Source organism: Cynocephalus volans, chromosome 12, assembly GCF_027409185.1.
Source record: "Cynocephalus volans isolate mCynVol1 chromosome 12, mCynVol1.pri, whole genome shotgun sequence".
NCBI classification, from domain to species: Eukaryota; Metazoa; Chordata; class Mammalia; order Dermoptera; family Cynocephalidae; genus Cynocephalus; species Cynocephalus volans.
This window is the reverse complement of record NC_084471.1, coordinates 92,188,011-92,207,149: the sequence shown is the minus strand read 5'-3', so window position 1 is coordinate 92,207,149 and position 19,139 is coordinate 92,188,011. Positions and strand designations below refer to the sequence as shown.

General features: G+C 32.9%; 1 protein-coding gene across 2 annotated transcripts in view; it reads left to right on the top strand.

The window, feature by feature from the left end:
- Positions 1–19,139, top strand: part of PDE3A (phosphodiesterase 3A) — a 281,335-nt gene that overhangs the window by 168,647 nt on the left and 93,549 nt on the right. For both annotated transcript variants that reach the window (XM_063075636.1, XM_063075635.1), the window contains exon 2: positions 1,720–1,770. In XM_063075636.1, coding sequence (XP_062931706.1) covers positions 1,720–1,770 — 51 coding nt within the window. The remainder of the gene's footprint in view (positions 1–1,719; positions 1,771–19,139) is intronic.

The window sequence follows — 19,139 nt, the reverse complement described above, 5'->3', positions numbered from 1 at the left end:
TTTCTCTTTTTCATTTGTCAAATAATTCATCAAATACTCATTGATTTTTGATCTCATTCATATTTTGTTGCTACATATGTATACTTGTATTTATTTCAAGCTGTCCACAATAACTCATTCATTTATATTTTGAGTGTTAAAGCATTATCTCATAATGTGGGTTAAGTTTTATAATATATTTTAATAACCTGAAAGATATTTTCATCCTTGTAACATTTTCTAACTGGTTCTGTGTGTGTGTGTGTGTGTGTGTGTGTGTGTGTGTGTGTATATTTGAGCTGTTCAACATGATGTGTATTTTCTGTTGTTTTTTGGTGGCTGATAGGTATGGGGATTCAAACCGTGACTTTGGTGTTTACAAAATCATGCTCTAATCAAATGAGTTAACTGGCCAGGACCCTGACATGATGTTTTGATATACATATGTATATGACGAAGTTATTACTACATTCAAAGAAATTAACATATCCATCATCTCACTTAGTTACCTTTTTGTGATGAGTATCTAAAATCTACTCTCTTAGCAGATTTCTAGTGTATGTCATTATTAACTGTAGCCCTCATGCTGTGCATTAGATATGTAGACTTACTCATCTGACATAAATGGTTCTTATGTGTTCATTGTCTTAGATGAAATTTATGTTTTTGTTTTTTAAATGCTATTAACTTATGATAAAAATCGAATTAAACCTGTAAATTTGTTTGAGTAGAGCTAAGCACTTAATTATTTCATAGAATTCTGTTTTCTTAACCAATAGCATTGTATATCCACCAGTAAGGTTTTGACATTTTCTGTTCATGGTTATCAAACATTTCTTGATAATGTTCAGAGCCATATTATTTTTTATTATTGCTATCGTAAACAGTTTAGTTGTTATTAAACTTACTGAGGAGTCATTGCTGTTATATATATAAGGTAATAGTGCATATAAATATATTTATAGTCCATCTTGTAAGTGTGCTAGCTTATTAGTTGTAAGTAATTCTTCACTTGGTACTCATGAGTACTGAATGTACTGGACAGATGAACTGAGGTTTCATTCCTCTCAGTTGATATCTTGTGTTTCTTTAATATTCTCCCTGTTAAATATTATTTTCAGTAAATAAATGTCCTGCTTTGTAAGCAAAGTAGCTGAAGACTATTACAACTAGGGGAATCACAATAATATTTTATAGTCTCTGTTATTATAAAAAAAATCTACGTTTTGTGACTTTGGGGGCATACTTCACAATTAATTTTACTCTTTAGAACGCTCATGTTTTTGTGATATTAATGAAACAGAGTTAAAAATTATTGAAATATTTTAGCCTTCTGGTTTTTATCATTCATGACAGTAAATTAAACTACATTCTTGGATTACTCAGCATTGTTTTCCTAATAAACTGAAATCTTAGTGATATGCAAATAAAGTTTTAAATGGTTTAACATCTACCTGGATGTTTCTGACTAGGAGCAGTAAAGCTATATACACATTAGCAGATTCTTTTTGCCACAGGGTGATATTAAAATACCTTTAAGGCAACTAGAAGTTGAAATATTAGCTATCAAACCAAAAGTTTATTACTTTAGGTATGTTAATTTATTCATGGTGGCTATTTAATTCATTAGTATTAGAACAAATATTTCAAAATCTAATTATTCTTTAAAAGAAAGAGTAGAGATATTTGCCATGTAGAATGATCATTTAACTTATTGAAATTATTGTATTCTCTTTATAGCTCATGGGGCATTCAGAGTGGGATCACAAACGCGGGCAAAGAGGGTCACAGGTAAGTTTACTTTCCTTTTTTCCTTTTTGTTTCTTAACTCTTTAAGCCATGAATTTTTTAAAACTCAAGAGATAGTAAGAAGTAGAGGGAGGAAGAGGCAAAATAATCATACCATTTGTTTTTATTTAAGTTAGCTGTAATTAAAGTCTGGACTTCAAACCCTGAAGGCAGATGCTAATATATTCCTCCTAAGAGCGTTCTGGTCTTCAACACTGGCCGCGTTTATAGATTTTATATTCATCTTGTCTCTGCAGAATGCGTCTTGATCAGCAACCTCAGTCTCTTGATTTTATTCATTTCCTTTGATAATTTTTCCATGTATTTTCTTATTTTCCTCTATCTTTCTGTTTTGGATTAAATATTTTATAATCAGAGTAAACTCTGAACTAATTAGAAGATTTTGTCTCTAAATTAACTGTCTTCATCTAAGGGAAATAGAAAGATGAAAGGACCTATTATTTTTGAAAAGAAACAAATTCTAACCTTTTCTATATTACCAGACTGTTTTCATTGTCTCACTTTATGTCTTAGGCAAGGAAAAAAGCTTCCATGACGCATTTATTCTTTTTAATGACCTAATTAGACAATGTGGATTTGTTTTGCTTCCATAATTACTTTGCCTGACAGAATAAAGACTGAGTTTTACACTAAGAAAATTATCTCTTCTCCTAGGGTATTTTGTGAAGAAATACAGAAATAATTTCTCTCAGAGCAGCCTATGTTTACCTGACTGTAAACAGGCAAAATAAAAATTAAGTGGGTGGATATTTTTACTTCTGCTGCTCACATTTTGTATTTGCCACTAAAAACTATGATCAAAAGAGAGTTGGATCTGCAAGACTCTAGGTGAACGTTTATCGTGAAGCATGAACTTCTCCCAAGTGTTTTGCAAAGCTGATGTGTACCTGTGTTGTCGTTAAGTTTGTATGAATAACTGTATTTAATTTAGGTCACTGGGAAAATAAAACCAAGTCAATCAGTTGTTTTAGTTGAGATTTTAATAGCTGTGATTTAATTTTTGTCCATTATCAGTTTGATTAGTAAATAATATAAACCAATTCAGTTAAACTAGGATTATCCAAAAGAACTTCTGCTTTGCTTTCTTTTCCTCACTCCCACCCCTCCTTCTCGGTGTTCTCTGACAGCTCTCCCTTTGTATACATCTGTAATATTTTAAATCACAATTTGCTACAAGGATGGTAATGAAGTGATAAAATTAACATAGAGTAAATTCTTTGTGATTCTAAACCAATAAAAAAGTAAAGGTGAGCACAAGTAATAGAGTGCATAGTTTGATTATTGCTGCCAAAGACATTTTCATTTTCAGAACAGCCAAGTAATTTGTTGAGGATATGTGCCTTTAAGGTAATGTAGTGTTACATATATATAAAAAATTATTGTTTAAAGTATATGTAGTATTTACTCCCTATATAGCCTACTTTGATATGATTTAACTTCATGTTTAGATTGGTCACTCTGTCAGTATAAATAGAAAAAAAATCTCATATAGGTACAGTATTGTTGGTGTTAAATATAAAAAAAATACAGAATGAAAATTTAAAAAATTTCAGATATTGCACATAGTTAGAAAACTTCAGAATTCCACATACACATATAAAATATTTTCATAAATAAAGTTTGATTATATTTGAAAGCCTGAGGTGATTCTGAAGAACAGAAACATTAGAACATGCTTGCATGATTTCCATTATAAGCATTAAGGTCTTTGGATTTTCAACTAGCAGAATAACTATTCTAAATGTACCTTTGTCTTACTTTGATTTCTCAACTCAGTTAAAAATTGTCAAAGTAAAAAGCAAAAACATACATACCAAAAAATAAAAGCAATAATAACTACAACAAAAATGTTATTCTTTGGAAATTCAAGGTAGATAAATTAGGCATTAAGTAATAACCTCTTATCTAATTCCAATTCCCCACTGGAAGAAAAAAAAAAAAAAGATGTTGTACCTATGTTTTAGATCATTGAACCCTTCTTAGGCTACCATTTTCTTGGATAATATATCTAAAGCCTTTCAGGCTTTCAAAGGGAATTTCAGATAGGCTGCATTTGAATGCAGATCCCTTAATATTTTACTAGTACTTTAAGGTCTTGCCTAAATCCCCTCTCAGTTTAGCTGAATTTGGGATGGATTTTTAAGCACTTACTATGTGTATAGCACTACAGTAGGTCTAACTTTGAAGAAAAACTGAATGACAAGGCCACCACTTTCCAAGAGCTGACAATTACGGTTGGAAATAGAGCAATCCTTGTATATATAATTCACATATAAGGCAGTCTGGCAGATGTGATATTAAATATATAAACAAAGTGTGATGGGATTCAGGTGGGAGAGTGAATTTTTTTCTCCCAAGTAAAACTAGGAAATACTTCTTAAAAGTGGTGATATATGAGTTTAGCCTTAAAGGAGGGTAAACTTTGAAAAGTGCAAGGAGAGGGAAAGGTAGGTAGAAAAACTTGAGCAGAAGTTTGAACTGTGAAGAGTGCGAGGCATGTGTGGATATGTGTGAAATTTTTTATAACTTCTTTGTAGACATTTATTGGATGGGGACTGTTGCAGAAACTACAGTGAAGGCACGATCTAGAGAATGCCATACAATATTGATTCAATGAGAGGAGGAAACAGAGAGGGTGAAGAATTTGAAATGGAGTCCTAGAAGAATTAGTGCCATCAACAGTGACCATTAGCAAAGTGAAGTGAGAAGTGAAAAGGACAGTTCCAAAAGGGAGTTTCAGATAAATTGTGGAGGAACCATTCTGGTGCTCTGTTGCCAGATGAGAGCAGAAGATGTCAATTTGGACATGCTAATTATACATGTGATAACAGAATTATACCAACAGATAGACTCCCGGAAGAAGAATATTAAAGGGAAAAATGGAATAAAGGCTGAATCTTGGGGAATAGTCACTGAGGGCTAGGAGGAAGCTGGGGAGAGAGTTAATGCATGCATGTGTTCTCTCTAGAGACCAGTTGGAGGAGAAATGATTCAGAATCAAAGTAGGGTTCTTTTGAGTTATACATCAAGGAGAGGGCTGCGACCATAGAGAGAGGTTCAAGAAAATAATATTAAAAAAAAAAAACAGAAAATTCCATCGGGCTTAGTAATTAGGAGGACCTTAGTGAACTTTGAGAAAGCAGAATATACAGGGATTAACAAGAGAATAGTGTAAGATTGTAGAAAGGTGTCTTGGAGGAGCTTTGTTTTAAAAGAGAGGTAGGATTGTAGAAAGGTGGCAGCAGAAGTGAGTTAAATTTTTTTTTTTAATTTTTTTGTTTGTTTTTGGTGGCTGGCCAGAACAGGGATCTGAACCCTTGACCTTGGTGTTACAAGGTGGTGCTCTAACCAACTGAGCTAACTAGCCAGCTGCCAAATTTCTTTTTATGTTAAGGTGACATGTGTGTCTTAATAATCACTGGCAGTCAAAAAGAATCAGTATGGAAAAGAAAACACTGAAAAGTCTCAAAAGTGAGCTGATTAAAGACTGAAAAAATGTGCAATTCAGGGAAGGGAATGCAATTTTTTCCAAAGTGATCCTTTTGGCACCTGTGCATATGTTTTCCCTACATACAACCAACCCAGAACTCCTACTCCACCCCCACCATTTACACTGTTTCAGAAAAACTGGCCGTTAAGAGTATTCTCAAATGAACTACTGGTTAAATCCACCAAAAACACAATAAAGAAGCCTTGGAAAGAAAGTAGAAACATCTACCAGAACAAGACAGAAGAAATAGGGATAGATATTACAAAATGAAAAAAAAAAATGCTGTGAACCTAATGACTTCAATTTTGTTAGTAGAGACAGGGTGAGTAAAGTTGGGGATTAATAGTGGAAAACTGTGAATGGTAGAAAATGGAATGAATGTTGTTTTAGATGTCTAAAAAAGGGGAATGGCTGGGTGTCTGAGCATCAAGAAATGCCATGCAGAAAGCAGAAATCTGTATCAGGTACGAGTTTGCTAACCTGCAAGACAAATTTTAACATATTTTACTTTGATTTAAAAGCCATGAATATACATCTGGTGCTTTTTTAGCCTTTGCAGAATCAAAAATAAAAAAATTTGGCCTTCAAGAAGCATATAGTTTTGTCTAAAGTCAGCCTTAGTTATTACCAGGATAGAGTTAAACTTCTCCTGGCTTTCCCCCTAGGAGCTTAATAAATAAGGAATTTTCTCAAATTTGTCTTCATCCTCCAAAATTTCATATCAAATACTTGTCATATACAAAAATACCTCTCTGGCTTCAAGTAAATTCAGCACATAATTGTATATGACTCTTTTGACTCAGAAAGAATTTCATTCAAGTTGACTTATTTTACTTTATTCTTGGTAATTGTCTGACATAATTTGTCAGCTCTCTCACTGCTTCCTGGCGATATTTCTTTTTCTTTTTAAAGCATATATTCTCAAATAGAAGATCATCCAAATATAGGAAAGATGCTAAATGATAAATAAACTTCCAGCAGCATCCAGAATTCTTGTATCTGGCAGCATTCCCAGTAATACCAAATGAAGTCAAGGGATGAAATTCTCAGAAGGCAATTAGGTTTTTTTAAAATTTTTCTCTTTAAATTCTTGAAGAAAAGTTTTCCAGTGGGAAGTTCGAGAGGAGATAAAAAATTGCTGTCCTTTGGAAAGCTTAAAAGTGCTAGGACAGTATTCCAGATAGCCAGTAATTTACTTATCACTTGGTTCAGAGTCCTTGTGGGAAAGATGAGTTGAATTTGTGAATTTATAAACTTCCTAACATTTTCATATACTAGGAACCAGAAGGCCTTTATTTATCAGTAGTGAAAGACTAGCGAGTTCATTTAGTATATTATTGCTGTCTTACTACCAGCCAGGCTTTATCCACTAAACTTAAGATTACTTACTGAAGAAACAACTTTTTGTGTTATCTGTCTAGTCTTCAAATGATTGAAGTCTTTCTTTAGATAATGAAATTCTGGTTTGTATGTTTCTAAATAATTTGAAATATTGTATATACAAGATAGCTGAATATTCTGGTTTTAAAAAGTTATTAAATACATTAGACTATTACTATCTTTAAAAATGATCTGTGGCCATTTTGGCAGTGTTTTTAATTGTCAAGTACTGGCAGCTTTAAAATGTAAACATTCTAAAACAGAAAGCAGCTACCTATATCAGTGAGTTTTTGTAGCACTGTTTTAAGTCTCAAGGATGAACTTTGATGGGAAGTCGTCCTATTTCACTTTTTTGCTACCCGGGTATTCAAGAGAATAGATTTGCTAATCATAGCTACTGAATTTGATTAACCTAATCATTTGCCTACTAATGGTCTGATTCAGTGACAGGTCAGTTCTTTGGTGGGTTAAATAATTTTTTTTTGATGAGAGAATGCAAAGAGTAATTTAAATGCCTTCCATACTTATCTGGAATAATGCCATAAAAATTTATTAAAGTTAACTTTTTAAAAACACATTTTAGATAGATGACCAGCCATGTTTCCTAGGAATTTATTCCAAGAGATTAAAGTGAGCAGATTGGAAATCTATTACTGTATTACATCTCCCAAATTCTGATGTTACTAAGGAATACTTTATGCCCTAGAGAGAGCTGGCTGCCAGTGTTACTTTTTCTGCAAACGTAGTGTCTTTCACTTGCATTTCCTCCTGCATTCACTCTTCCATATGTTAACCTAACAACTGTTAGTACTGTTTAGAAATTATTCCAATAATTGTTTCATTTTTGGCAATTTTCCAAGGAAATTATTTCGTTTTGCTTGTTGTGTTATGAAATTTGTTTTAATTTTGTTTATATGGACAGGGACCACACAACAGCTATTTGCCTGGGCCCCACACATCGTAGAGGTGGCTTTGTCGTCAATAGTGACAGGAAGGGATCTAAATATCATATCCTTTTTCTCCATTAAGTCCTTCTCTACATGTTTTCAATTTTATCCTTTAGTCAGATCTACACTGTTGGACAATCTTTTTTTTACTCTTATCCTACTCTGTGTAATTGCTTTTATCTAGTTACCATTTAGTGTTAGATCTTTAATTTGCATTGACAAACTATAAGACACAGTCTTAAAATATTTGTCCTGGTAGAGATCTTGTTGACGCAGTGTCAAGAGGATGCAGAGACATTTCTTTTTGTCCTCAGATGAAGGAAAACGGTGTTTCTCTTTTACAACTGAACCCCCACTATTTTATTACTTCTCCAGCATCCTTGGTCTCTACCCACTAAATGCCAGAAGCACACCCCCCACCCCCCAGTTGTGATAAGAAAAACGTCTCCTGCCACTGTCAAATGTCCCCTGGGAGTTAAAATTGCTTCTGATCGAAAACCACTGAGATTACAGCATAATCTCCTTGCCCAGTAGATAGAAGATAGTAAATAAATATTTACTTATTAATTTTGATACTTCATATAGGAAAATGGGAAAACGCTTCTTCAGGCATTTATACTTCCAGGCTTTCAGGTTCCATCTTTAATTCTATCAAATGGCAATTTTAGTGCACATATTCATTTCATTGGGAAGTAGTATTTTCACAGTTGAATTATGTTCTAGAAAACTGGGGAGGGGGGGTAAAATGCCCTCTTTCCACACTTAACATATTCAAGGCATTTGCAGGAACAGCTGGAGAGAGAATGTGGCTGTGTCCACCCAGTGGTTGCATGGAGCATGTGTTTCTGGTGAACTGACAAATGACCTTGAGTGAGTTACTCTGTTAAAAGTCCTGGCCTCTTTAAAAGAGCATAGATGGACAGGAATCTAACAATTCCACAGGAATAAAAGGGAAAATTGCCACTGGCGTTTATGCTTTTATTTTCCCCCCATGTTTATAGATTAGTAGACATGTTTAATACTTATCGAATGACCCTCTTTAACTTGGGGACTGTGGGCATCATTCACATGACATGTGCATTGCCCTTGTGCTTGTTTTGCCAAATCACAACCTATGGTACCTTATATGAAACAAAACAGAGCAATGAAATAAGCGACCATTGATAATAGGTGTTTATCTGTAAGAGCTATAAATAGCAATTGTCAAATTTACTAAGTGTACAAAAACATTGAGAGCAGTAAAAACAATAATAGTACCTATCACGTTGAGCTGCAGTTTCTGACCACTTTTGCAGTTGCAGCTTTTATTATATTCTTTTTCCCCAGATATCTTTATGTAAATATTAAGAAAATTAAGAAATGAATGCAATTAATTAATTGCATGTAAGTCCCTATACAGTAAGTATACTTTAGGGAAACTGATTTTGCAGTTTTAAAGTTTTGTCTTCCACTTGCTAGAATAACAGAAGAAAAACATGCTAACTTGAGAATAGTTAGTTTTATCTTTGAATTGCAATATCTGACAAAGGAAAATAATTTTTATCATGTGCTGGGAGATTTTATGCAAGCTCTGGCATAGATTAAGATCTTGTCTGAAAGGGAGGTTTTGAGGTGTGGATTTTTGTGGATTTTATTCTACTTGTAGGTGAAGTTGATAAAGAGATTCTCACAGAAGACAAAAATTTAAGACTAGGATATATTCACTAGAACAAATCATCGGATAGAGACGGAGGTGAAGGTGAGGTCAGGTGAAAAAGGTCACTTGGCAGTTAGAAGGCCAGTTAACAACAGAGGGTGAATTAAGGCAAAATAAGTGGAAAATGGTTGATCTTTTAAGTTGAATAGGAACATCCATTTTGGTATACTAACAAAAAAGACCAAGATACAGGTTTTTTGTACATTCCTGGTGAGATTTTTAAAAATATGGAGAGTGATGTTTTTATTTAATTTCTTATTAATGCATGTGCAGATTATATGTATAATTATGTATTTCTAACAGCATTGCAATCTTATTTATGGTACAGGATTTTTTCCCTTACTCCCATTCTAGGGGACAAACTAAAAGTTTGTTTAATAGCATTCCTCAAAAGATTCTGTATTGTCATCAAAGATACTGATTTTTAAAAAAGTTTTACATTGGGAGAACAAAGATTTGCTTGGCAGTTCTGTTCTTAGCATTAAATGATTGTCTCAGTTTGTGTCAAAAGCAGCCATCCTGTAAGTGTAAATAAATCCAAGGAACTGGGGCTGGTAATTACAAAGGAAAACTCTGGAACAACATTAGAGATATGAATGAACCGAAATTATCTTAAAAGTCCCCAAAATGAAGCATCTTGTCAGGTTTGATTTCCAAGATCATAGGATTTTGGAAGGGGAGGGGTGTTTTTTTGTTTGTTTTTTATGTGTGTGCTGATGCATTACACAATGACCAATTCCTGGAAAACTCTGAGTGTTGCAAGTTAAAGCTGGTTCTTATTGGAAATCTGCAGGTTATCGAACTTGAATCAAAATAGTTTTGCTGAGTTCCGTGGCCCTGTGGTTTTAAATACTTCTGGGTGACAGTTCACACTTGGATCTCTACAACTATTTCCATTTTAGAATTTTGTAACCATGTTCTTTTCTAATCATTTTAACCTTGAATTTAGAGAACGTTGTTTACACAGTATCAGGGATACACACTTAAAAGAGCAATTTAAAAGAAAGTTTGGGAGAAAGAAACTCTCAGAAGATTGTGGGTGAGACAAACAGATGAAGTAGAAATTTCAAAAATAATTCACCATGATCAGTCAGGAAGACAAAGAACATGAACAGTTGTAAAAGCTCCGGTTCTCAAAGGACTTGTTTATCAAAGATGATGCAGAAGAGACCCAAGGGAAAAAGGGTTGGTAAATATGAAAAAGATCATCTCATGAAGTAAGATAAGGCCTTGGCAATTGCAGCATGTTGGGAAGGTTAGAACATGCATAAGAACCCTCTGATTCTGGGAATAAGGATTTGGGAGTTTGGCATGTCTCAGACCCAGTTTTACTGCTCATTGTCCCTAGTGACTTGGTACCATAACCTGTTGACAGTGTTCTTCTGGTACCTCATAATTATGGCAGTAAGATGCATATTTACTGTTTTATTAATTATAATTATTATAATTGTATTAATTATAATTATTGTATTTTTTGTCCTTTCTGTGATTTGTGTGTGTGTGAAGTATTCCAATTCACTATAAATGTTTGTGAGAGCTAATCTAGGACAATTTCGTTTTCTTTTTTGGTGCAGAAATATATAAAATAACTTTAAATAAGTTTTGCTAAATAGTATAATTCCAGCAATCAGTCTTATTTTATACCGATTATGGCAACCGAGAATAAGGTGAATTTTTAATAAATATTTCTAAAATAAATGAAAATATGTTATAATTTGTTAACTTAGAGTTTAATTTATTCAAGTAAGTTTTGCTGGACCAGTGTGTTTTGAGAAAAATTCTGTTAAGCCATAATAAAATATAGCAACCCTCTGGGATGTGGTAAAATTATTTCTAAAGCGTAAATAATGATGCCAAAACCAGTTTTGTTTTATTTATGCTATTCCTCTGCTTTCAGGCTTATTCTCTATTCTAAAGCATACAGGTAAGTTGAGATTCTCTCATGTTTAACATCCATGATGCCATATCGTAGGATAGTGTTTTATTACTTTGACTGTAAACTGACATACTGTATGAGGAAGAACTTGTTATGTTGGCATTAATTAAGGAAAAGATAATATTTAAATATATACTTTTCCATATATTTCTAATTCTCAATGCCTTTGGCTCCTTCCTGCATTCCCAGTTTTCCCTTTGCTCTTATCACATGAAATTTTTAAGTGCAGGAGCCATCGTGTCTCATGAAGCTCAGGGATCCGAAATCTACATAAGGACTTTAATAGAAACTTATGACACATGATGTGACCAGGCTTTTCACTATTTTTTGCTATTTATTTGGCATAAAATCAATGGAACAAACTGAACTTGGCATTACTATTTCTGTTTAAAAATAAGAAAAATATATAATTTTACCATTTCTTATGGTTGGGTCTTGGCACAGTGGCTTTTGTTTATGGAAAAAGACAGGAGAGGAAAAAGCATTACTTTAACTTCACATGATAAATAATCATACCAAACTGAAATTTCTTTAAAAAGTATTTGCTCTTTTTTCCCCCTATTATTACAAAGCAGATTGTTGCTAATTCAGTGCAACTTTGAAACAAAAAATAGTGTTAATATTTCTTTAAATAGCATTATTGGTTTAAATGCATCACTAAGCTTATATATAACTTTATAGAGATATTCCATTAGGATTTAACCAGTATTATGCCTATGCATGAGTAAGAAAAACCCTTAATTTTATTATGGATGTTATTTTCTTTCAATACATTATTTTTATGTCCTTCTTTCATCACTGATGGTCATAAAAATTTTAATCAGTAGACACAGTATAGGAAGTAAGTAATTTTTCCAGAATGAATAGTGTATTATGTGTGTAGCTAGAAGCATAGGTTTGGCTCCTATTTGTTACATTAGATATTGAATGGGTTGAAGCTCTCTTTTTTTGTGTGTGTGTATCATGCAATATTTTAACCACAGCAGTGAGTAATATAAAAAAACCATATATTCACCACTTTGATTTAATAAATATTAATATTTTGCTATATTTGATTCAATATTTGTTAATTGAGAGCTAGACAATTGCTTAGAAATATTCTTATTAAACTTTTTCTAATGTACACATTTTTTCTCATTAATAGATATGTACTTAGTAAAATTTATTTTATATATCTGACCCTATGGGAATTAAGGAAATACAGAAAAAATTAATTTAGAGTGTAGGGAAGAGAATTAGAGAAAATGGAGACAAATATGGAAAAGATTAGTTTTTCAAGGGGATAAGAAAGATGGGTTGATTTTTATTTTTTTAAGCTGAGTACATTGATAAATATGTATATGAGTAACATGTACTTTAATACCATATGGAATAGGACCTGGTGTATCACCACTATATTAATAAATATGTCTTCAGAAATGGGTTATAATAAATGCATGAGTATAGTTATAAGTATACCCTGTATTAAAAATAAAATCATTTTATCTTTGGAGATATTAAGAAAAAAATAAAAGGAATTTTATTAACATTAAATATTATTTTCCAAATAGACTAGTTTTGTTAACCACACTTAAAGTTTTTTGAAATCATATTTTAGAAAATCATTCTTGTGACAGTCATCAGATCAGCTTCTTAAAATCAGCTTCATTTACAGGAACTATAAAATTGGAAAACAGATGTCTTCTAAAAATGTAACTTTCTATACATTGCATATAAATTTTTTATTTTTATTTTATTTTATTTTATTTTTTATGGCTGGCTGGTACAGGGATCCAAACCTGTGATCTTGGTGTTGTAAGGCTGTGGTCTAACCAACTGAGTTAACCAGCCAGCCTGCATATAAATGTTTAATAGTTATTTTAACAGCTTTAGAGACAAAGATGTTCTATATATTTTTTATTTTTAAAGTTTATTTAATCATTTATATTGGAGTTAGGGGAACAGATAGTTTATCACGTCATTCATAACCTTGTAAGGATTGTCATATTTGCTTACACAATAGAATAGCTTTTGCAGAACAAAATCACAGGATAAGATAAGGATTGTAAAAACACATTAAGGCATAATCCTATTTGATATTTTTATCATAAGTATCTAATACAGACCAAAGAATGCACACTTACATTTTGGCAGTAAAAGCAGGATATGCAGCTAATGTGTGAGTGACAGAATAAGGATTTAGAATATTTTCTTATTAAACTCCAGTTAAAATAGTAAATTAACAAAATTAAACTGAAGAGGAGGAAATAAAATTTTGCGCTTAAATTTTTAATAAAGTTCCAGTATGGAAAGTACCTGCATATTTATTTATAAGTAAATGAAGAAACAAAAATAAGGTGTAAAGATTTGGGTTGACCTCAAGCCCAGGATCATAAGGCTTTTTTACCATCAAGTGCCACCTCGGGCTTCATTAACAGTGGTAGTTATGGCACACGGAACAGAAGAATTAACCCAATAAAATCTGCACTAGTCAGATGACCCCTGCAGTGTTGCATTCAGTTCTGAATACAAGATTTGAAAAAAGGTGTTGAAAAGCTGTTGCATTCACATAGATACTATATATGTCTAGAAATGATGTCCCAGAAGTAAAAGTTTAACTTTATAGAAGAGAACTTATGATGAAAGGCAAGAGTGGGATAAAAACTGCTCTCTTGAGTCATCAAAAGTGTTAGAAGGGGAGTGAGATTTTTTTCTTTGTAGTCTTATAAGATACTATTTGGACAAGTGGAGAGAACACAAGGGCAGTCAGATTTTGATGGAATATGAGGGAGACATTTCTAGCCATTTGTTTTGATTTAGAAACAAAATAAAAATAAAGTAGTGGTTTTCCTGATTATGAGATTTTTTAAATGATATGTAGGAATGTTTCTATTAAAGTAGGTGAGCTAATTTCATAAGCGTATTTCATAACTTCATGTTTCTTTATTGTTTCTGAATAGTCAAGATATTAAAATCTTAATCTCCTGCACTAGTATACCTCTCAGTTTGCTTCAAAGAAGAGTCCTGTAACTGTGCTCTTCATTTAATGAAAATTTCCGAATCTAGGCAAACCGCAAGTTCTAAGCTCAGAGCTAGGCTGTATTCTGTACATAGGAGAATAGTCAATTTCCCTTGGGGAGTTATTTTAAAGCAGTCATTCCTATGGACTAGGAGTATTCATTCAGTATTACCTAGAGAGTTTATCAGACATTCTAATTGAAAAGGTTTTAGATGGAACTAGGAAATTTTTATCTTAAGAAGCTTCCCAGGTGATGTGAAGACTGTTCATATTATTGTACCATTGAACTTGAAGGTGGTGGTATGGATGGCAAATGGATTTCAGTGCCTAAAGTAATCTCCTTTGTATCACTCCTGCCTGAGATTCTAGGGTTAGAGCTGAATTGCTTCACTACCCCATGCCTGTTCATTTACAAATTGTGGGAGCTTGCATTTTAGATTGATATCAGTCAATTATTCATTAGTAAGGATGAAGAATATTGATAATATCATTTGCTGAGGGGATAAGAGCATAGGAATGAAGGTAGTAAGAACTGAGTTGAAAGCCAGGGAAACAACATTGAGGACTGATGTATGTTTCTCTTCTCATAACCTCTTTTGCTAGAGCAATAATGAATGTTGCATAACTCCGAAGAGAACCACTCACATTGTAATCTACGTGAATGATGCCCGCTGGAGTTGTAGAGTGCATAACATGCACCGCAGCACACATGACCCTTTTTAGCCATTTGAATTCACTTCTGTACTTTATAACAGAATGACCATTCTAAAGTCTAAACATGATCATATCATTCCAATTAACTTTCAGGAAAATGACTCCTAGTTTTTATACCATCTTCCTTCTCTATCCAAAATAGATCAAATTTCCTGTTCTCTGGATGACATCATGGTATTTCACTCCTCTGTGCTTTAATAAACACATTTTCTCTGCCTGTAACAAATATCTTTTGTCCTTTTTATCTTCTTAAATCCTTCTCCAGTACACTTGAAACATCATTTGAGTCACAACTCTTGTTTAAGACTAATTGTGTTGTTGGAGCAATTTTGCATCCATCATGCATTTATCATAGAGCTTAAAATACTATGCAACATTTCCCACAGGACTAAAGCCTCTCATTTCCAAAAACTGTCTTCTTTGAATGTCCCATAGTGACTGCCACCAGCAGTTGTTCAAGTAATGTTGAGTCAGTGAATGAGTGAATGGGGCATACAGTGGGAAATTAGAGTGCACAGAACTTTAATTTAACCTACTTCACAATTAGCTGTGGTGTGGCCTAGCTTTACTTGAAGGATAACTGGTGTTTCAATCAGTGTTGGTAAAGCATATTTTTAAAAAAATAAAAATTGTTCTAACAGAATCTGAACTTTAAAACACATCTTATTGCTGACTGTGTATGACAATAATATTTTTCAAATTGTAGAGCTACCACTGCTAAAACGTATGATTTTTTGTTCTATAATGATTTTCAGCAGAAATTATATTAGAGAAGCATAGTTGAAGAATTTTACAAAACAAAAAATCTAGAAAGTAATTCAAATGAAGTTCATAATGAGCTTGTTCAGCTTATTTCCTAAATATATTTTTAGTTCATTTTAATGGGATACAAAAGTATCATCTAGGACCAAAAAAAACTTCCCAGCCATAGTTCTAGGATGATTTTTAAGGTGCTGTGAAACTATCTTAGAATGTTAAAGAAAATGTTTTCTTAGCTCAGAACTTTGCACTGAACTCCCAAATAAAAAGCAAAATCTTTCCACCCAAAGATAAAAAACTTATGTGTCATGAAACTTTATAATCTTTATCTAGTACCAAATCTACATTTATCTAAAGATTGAAAAATGTCCTTCCTTCTGTATTTTTTTTTCCTATTTTCCTTCTGTACTAGTTGCATACTTCGAAGTTTTGAGATTCCATGTTAAAATTTATGAAAGATCATAAAAACATATAATATCCTGTCACAGCAGCAGGGAGTAATAAATATCTGTTGAAAGAATAACTCTTTGAGCAGACAAGTCATTTATACAGAAGATATGCAAATGATGCAAGTGTTTTAGTGTTCCAAACAAGATTATTCACTACGATGGTCTCTCTAATCCTGTAGTTCAGGTGTGTATTTCATGCTTTACTGAGAAGTTATCTTTGAAATGTATGAAATAAAAAATCAGAAATGTAAACATATAATATCTTCCCCCCATATTGGTATTGGTTGGTATTAATCAGTCATTACCAGACAAAATGACTATCCTATGTCTCTAACTGTACCAAACTTTCCCAACTTGAGTGTTGATTCATCTTAGACTAAAGTGCTAAACTAGAGGTTCCTTGTGTCTTTTCTTTTCACTAATCTTGTTGGTAAGTTTTTCTTATTTGATAGGTAATTTCTCATTGCTTACTATAACAAAAGATAAAAGATGTAAAATAAAATACTAAACATATACCTTGATTTAATCAAAGGAAAGAAAAACCACCATTCATTGAATATGTATTGTTTTCTTTTTTTGGTCAGATACTGTACTAGGTACTTTATTCACATGATTTATTCAAATCTACAAAACAATTCCAGAAAGTAGATTATTTATTTAGTTAAGATGTTTGAGCACCTCCTGTGTGTGGGCACAGTGCTAGTAGTGAGGCAGTTCCATGGAAAACAGGACAGACAAACTTTTGCCCCTCATGAAGTTCATATTCTGGAGTTCTAGATAATGTCGTCACACCTTTACAAATGAAAAGATAGTCTTGGACAGTTTTCATGACTTGCGAAAATCACAGAGCTAGAAAGAGGTAACGTTGTGTTCAAACCCAAGTCTGTCTGACTCCAAAAGGCTGTTTTTGTCTCTACTAGGCTATATTTAAGATCTTATTTATCATGAAGAAAGATATCAAAACACTTTACCAGATAAGGTCAAAATTCAGTGTTTTTATACTGATGCTAATCACCCTCATTTAAAATAGATAAACTCATTTTATTTATTCATTTTCTAAACCTTAATTTCAATTAGAAATACGGCCCTATGTTGTGATGGAAGTCATAAATTTAGAGTCAGAAATTGAAATAACTGCAAGGTCAATCCTTGAGTAGCAGGTTTTCCAGTCTTATAAATGTGTAGAAACAAACATTTCAGAATTGCTTTTCTGACAAAAAATGGTGATTTCAGCCAACAGAAATATACCACTGCCTATTCTGCTGCCAAGCCTTCCTTACATAAATTAGATTTATGATGTACAAGACATTGAAGAAGTTTCACTCCAAACCTGTGCAAGCGTTTAACCTTTCCACTTTACCACGTATGCAGTAAGAATGTTAAGGAAGTTAGTTTATTTATGATGGAGTAGAAATTACCTCTGCATATGAACTTTGGAAGACCTCTGAAAGTGCTTCAATCTCTAATTTAACCAGCAGCAGTCTGCTGAGGTAGAATTTACTATACCTCATCTTCTTAAAGCTGTACATCTGTGAAAGCAAAAGGTTGTAATTAAGTTTTCCTGGAATATCATGAAACTACACATCTTAGCATACAGTCCTATAGGGTTCCACTAACTGGAATGAAAGACAGTTTGGTGTGGTGGTGAAGAGAATTTTATCTTTGAAGTAATTTATCTTTGAAGTAATAAAGATCCCAACTCCATCATAATATGTATATGTGACCTTAATGAGTTATTTAACCTCTGGACATCAGGGTTTTCTTATCGGGGAAATGAGACCTATACTTTGTAGTTTTGTTCTATTGATAAAGTACATTGTGAGGCATTAAATAAAAAAGAGTATGTGACTAAACACTCATTTAAATGAAAGTTTTTAACACCAACACCATCATCACTACCTGTATCTCCTATTACACAAGCGGTACACACAGCATGGTGGGTCCATGCCTTATCTCCCATCCAATCTCCCATAAAATGTACTACTGATCTTCCCTTGGGCTACGAAGAATCAATTTTACAAGGTCACTTTTGTCTAAATGTCTTTAATACACCCATTGATAGCATTTTCTTTTTGTCTTTGTTTCCCCAAAACAGCAAGATATCTCAGTCTCATTGTACAGCAAAAAGAGACTGTGCTCCCTCATGAACTGTCCTGCTGCGTGACAATTAGCAGGAGCCCACCCTTACACACGTTTCTTTGATATATGAGGGATGGCATCGTAACTTAGCTCCAAAATGGAAAATAGCTTCCTTCCAAGTTTCTATAAATGTCGTTTAACATGTTATTTATTGACTTATCTCTGATCACATGGGTAAGATAAATTATATGTCTGATTGGAATGCCTGCTTCTCAAGCAATTTATAAGGAAGAATATAATATCATCCATAAAGTATTTCTCAGGAATTTTCCATGGTAATACTAATTTTAATGTCCTATATTTCTCAAAACAAATTAAGACCAAGTTTGACCTTCTTTTTATTTGGCATCAAGCAAAATGTTAACTTCAATAAATTTCAGCCTATTAAATAGTTATCTAACTATATTTCATTAGAGCTCATATTTTATTTAAAGTTAAGCTATAAAATTAAGATTAAGCTGTAAATAAAGCTCTGATTAAAAGTAGGGGGGGAAATAAAGCTTTGATTAAATAAACAATTACAGAAAAATGAATTTTAATCTGACCATAGAAAGGTGGATTTTAAAGAAAATCTTATCAGTATACAATGTAGTTGATTTTCGTGTCCCTCTACCAGTTCCTCAGGAAGGTGAATTTACGGCAGCTTCACAAGTTGGTTTGGGTGCATAGTTTGTGATTAGCTAGCTGAATAACCAGGCGACTTCAGAAATCATCCACTTCTGTGGATAACAATGTGGCCTCCGAGATGGGGAGTATTTGGGAATCTAATAATGTAATATACATTATTATATAATATATAACACATATTACTCTTTAGATTTTTGGGGGATCAACTATAGATGT